General features: G+C 34.5%; 1 protein-coding gene across 1 annotated transcript; it reads left to right on the top strand.

Annotated features, from left to right (window-relative positions):
- Positions 1-1,222: 1,222 nt before the first annotated feature.
- LOC132269838 (pectinesterase 1-like) lies at positions 1,223-4,337 on the top strand. Its single transcript, XM_059771073.1, has 4 exons — positions 1,223-1,807; positions 2,122-2,328; positions 2,424-2,665; positions 4,181-4,337. Exons 1-4 carry the CDS (start codon positions 1,223-1,225, stop codon positions 4,335-4,337), a joined length of 1,191 nt encoding a protein of 396 aa, XP_059627056.1.

Raw genomic sequence — 4,337 nt, 5'->3', positions numbered from 1 at the left:
TGACTTGATCATTATTTAATTTGTATGACAGACAAAAATTGATCTAAATTTCTAAAACATATGTTGAAATTATGTAATTCAGCTGCTATTCGCTGTGGCTGAACAAACAGTTTTTATAAAAATATGTCTAATAATTCAATTTTATTATATTATTATTTCAAAGTGAGTGAAATGTCTAAATTTTATTTTACTTCATAAATAAAATAAAAATATTAAAGAATATGAATATTTTAGCCGTATCCATGTATCTTTGTATTTATAAATTTGACACATCTGACACGTACGTGGATAGGTAGCTACTTTCACATATACTCCAATTCATGTAACAAACTGTTAAGATAACTTTTACAGACAAAATACAGATATGATAGTTTCACCTTTTTTTTTTCCCCTCCTTTTTATTTATTGGTGTATGCAAGTCCGGCAGATGATGAATGCATGTCGATGTTACATAAGCTCATATATAAGAAACTGCAGTTTAAACTTAATTAATCATTTATTTGACATTGAAGGGTAGTAAAATATTAGCCCGTGTGGTATCACCTCTCTTCCCCCTCATATATAAGAAAGTTTTTAATACATAGTTAAGTGTAGTTTAAATTTAATTAATCATTTATTTGACATAGAAGGGTAGTAAAATATTAGCCTCCAAATGAGAGTGATGGTTCAAATCTTATCTCAAACTTAAGATTTATAACTTGAAATGAACTATTTTTTACACACACACACATATATAGACTTTTAACCATCAATGCACATGTTTTTTTTCTAATATATATATATACACTATATATGTATTGAAAACCATTTTTTTCTTTCCCCGAAGGATAAAGCAAAATTGAAAACCATTTTAATCAAGGAAAGCTTGATAGCGTAGATGCTGAAGTGGTAAAACATATATAAAAGGAAATATCACTTGGCTGTAAATGTAATAGTGCACTAGCCACTGAAACTTTTTATCCACTTTTAGAAAGTTTTGTATACTCTCTCTCAAGGAAGGGCATTTGGAAACACTACCGCAACCTCTATAACACAATCTAATTAAAACCACAACATGCAGGCGACGAATTCTCTATATCACATATCAACTACTCTCTCTCTAAATGCATAGTCTTACATATACCCATGAATTTTAACCATCCATTAATGAAGCAATTCATCATATATTCAAAGAAACACAAAATTAAGAAAACCACCCCTAATAATATATATGGCCGCGAAAATGACGCACATTGCCGTACTTGCACTTCTTTTCAGCATTTTTTCCACCACGGTCACCTCCGACCTCTACGACACCATTCTCAACTCCCACCACACCACTGCCATCTCCGACATATCCAATGACACCACTGTCTTCAACGACAACACTATCCTCGTCTCGGACGTCAACCACTGGACACTGATCCCGGCCGATAAGGCCCAATTGAACAATTGGTTTCAGACCAATGTGAAACCGTTCATGGACCGGAAGGGCATTTTGGACCCTGCCCTTGTCACGGCCGAGTCTAGTCCTAAAGTGATCACGGTGAGGAAAGACGGACGTGGCAATTTCAAGACGGTGAGTGATGCAATTAACAGCATCCCATCTCAGAACACTCAACGAGTCATCGTGTCGATTGGGCCAGGAATCTATACCGAGAAAATCAAGATTGATCAAACCAAACCGTTTGTCACGTTGTACGGTGACCCAAATCATATGCCAACTTTGGTTTATGGGGATACAGCAAACATGACAGGAAGTACTATGAACAGTGCTTCAATGACCATTGAAGCTAATTACTTCAGTGCTGTTAATCTTATTATTACGGTATGTATGTACTTTTATATTTATATACATGTATACATCTATATTTCCTTTCAAAACACTGTTGTAGTCTTCTTTTTCTTCTTTAATTAATATGAATCAGAGGATAAGTCTTTTACACATTTGTTATGCAACAACTTTACGTCACTCAGCTTTAACTAAAAAAAACTTTACGTCACTCAGGTGACGAGTTGGCATATGACATCATGTGATACAGGAATTTAAAGTATCCGGTTCTAATTAATATAATGGATGTATGTGTACAAGTAATGTTTGTTTGTGTTATATATTTTAATGGTACTATGTTCATGTTTCAGAATTCAGCACCAAGACCGGACCCAAGAAGTTATAATGAGCAGGCGGTGGCATTGTTAGTCGTCGGTGACAAGGCAGCATTTTATAACTGCAGAGTCTATGGATTTCAAGACACCATTTGTGATGACCAGGGCAGACATTTCTTCAAAGACTGTTACGTTGAAGGCACTGTTGATTTCGTCTTTGGCTTTTCGAAATCTCTATATTTGGTTGGTATCAAGAAGCTATAACAGTGACCAATGATAAAAGTAATTTACGTGAATGATAGATTAATAGTGTACTTTACTTTGATGCTTTGGTGCAGAACACTGAGTTACATGTGATACCGGGCGACAATGAGGCCTTTATCACGGCACAAGCAAGACTTAACAGTCGTGATAATTCCGGCTTCTCATTTGTTCACTGCATGGTAACTGGTACAGGCAAAATCGCTGTGTTAGGCAGAGCTTGGTTGCCTTTCTCTAAGGTGGTATATGCGTACACTGAAATGAGTGATGTGGTCAATCCTTATGGATGGTCAGATAACTTCCACCGTGAACGTGACAGGTGAGCCAACATCCTTGTTTAGTTATACATATCTTAATTCTTTATCAATTCTTAGTTTTCCAATTTTGGGATCTAACTTTTAATTCCATGTATACTCCATCTAGCTATATTGTTAATGGGGTAGTTAATTTGATGGTGACCAGGGTGCACTACTATGCAAGTGCTGCATTACACCGTTCACATTATTGTGACCCCATCTAATACTATGATGTGAACCCGTCAGATGCAGTGCTCATACATGCGTGTGTGATTGATGTGATCCATTGAATGTAGTACAATATTTGTGCTCTCCTGCAGGGATCGAAACTCAATTCGATTAAAGTTGTTCATAATTGCACAGCACAAGTCACAGTTCCCAAAATATCCAAATATTTTGGGATAGAGGGAGTAATACATTGGGGTATTACCATGTGATACTTTACTCAATGAAAACACTTCGTTCCTCTTGAAAACTCTTAATTTCTTTTTTTATCAAGGAAAATGGAAAGTTCCTATAACTCTCTATTGGATGGAGGTAGCACCTGTATGTACTCCCAATCCCGGAGTATTGAATAATTTACTATAAATTTCATACTCCCTCCGTCCCATATTAGATAGAGGTGCAACTTGGGTTGGGAAATTCAAACTCAATTCAATTTTTCACGGATTTGGGCAATCATTTTTACAATTAGGGTTAGGCTTGGATTGAAAAATTTCAACCCGAATTGAATTAGAGTTGAGTTTAGGTTGAAGTGCTAGCAATTCGAGTCAACCCGAACTTGAATTATATATAATATTATTTTCATATATATTTTTACTTTAAAATACATTATATATTATTTAAATTATGATTACCTTTTTTTTCTTTTCAACTTCCTTTGTTAAATCTTAACTTATTTTAAAAATCTACAAAAGTTCTTTGAATTTTTTTTTTTTTTTTAAGACTAATTTAATCTAAAACTAATTCAAGATCATATTAAATTTTTAGTGTGAAGATTAGCCATATGAGTAACCCGAATTAACCCGAAGTTTTAACACAAAATCTAAACCCGAGTTACAAGCCTGAATTTAAAACTAGAATGATGGGTTGGGCTCGAGTTGAGTAGTTAGGGTTGAGGATAGGGTTAGGGTTGGGCTTAGGTTTAACATTTTATATGGTGGGTTGAGCTCAAGTTATAGCTCAAATCCGCTCGAATTGCAGCCCTAATATTAGATGTCCATGGATAGAAATTAGAGTTTTCAAAGAAACATGCCATTAATGTATTGTCCTCTTTTTAAAATTACCAACTTGTCATTTTTAGTTTAGATATATATAGTTACCAAGTTTGAATATTTTTTAAAAATATAAAGGGAAATGATAAAAAATAAGACTTATTTGCTTTGACTTTTCAAAATGAACAGCTAATTTATAATATTAAAAATGAAATAGTGAACTACTAGTATGAGAATAGAGGTAGTGTGTATTTTTTTTCGATTGGTATGTAAATGTTTGGTAATATTTATAAGGTATCTGATCGAAGATGGATTTAATTGCAGGAGAGTATTTTATGGGGAATATAAGAACACAGGTCCAGGATCAGTTTCCGGTGGCAGAGTAAAGTTCTCGAAGGAGCTAACTGACAGAGAAGCTTTACCCTATATCATTCTTGCCTTTATAGAGGGTTCCAAGTGGTTGCTTCCTCCATGGCATTAA

This window comes from Cornus florida, unplaced genomic scaffold (assembly GCF_030987335.1).
Source record: "Cornus florida cultivar Cherokee Brave unplaced genomic scaffold, ASM3098733v1 CherokeeBrave_3.0.0_Hap2_Chr08, whole genome shotgun sequence".
Taxonomy (NCBI): domain Eukaryota; kingdom Viridiplantae; phylum Streptophyta; class Magnoliopsida; order Cornales; family Cornaceae; genus Cornus; species Cornus florida.
Note: the sequence above shows the minus strand (reverse complement) of the source record. Positions and strands in the feature narration are given on the sequence as shown.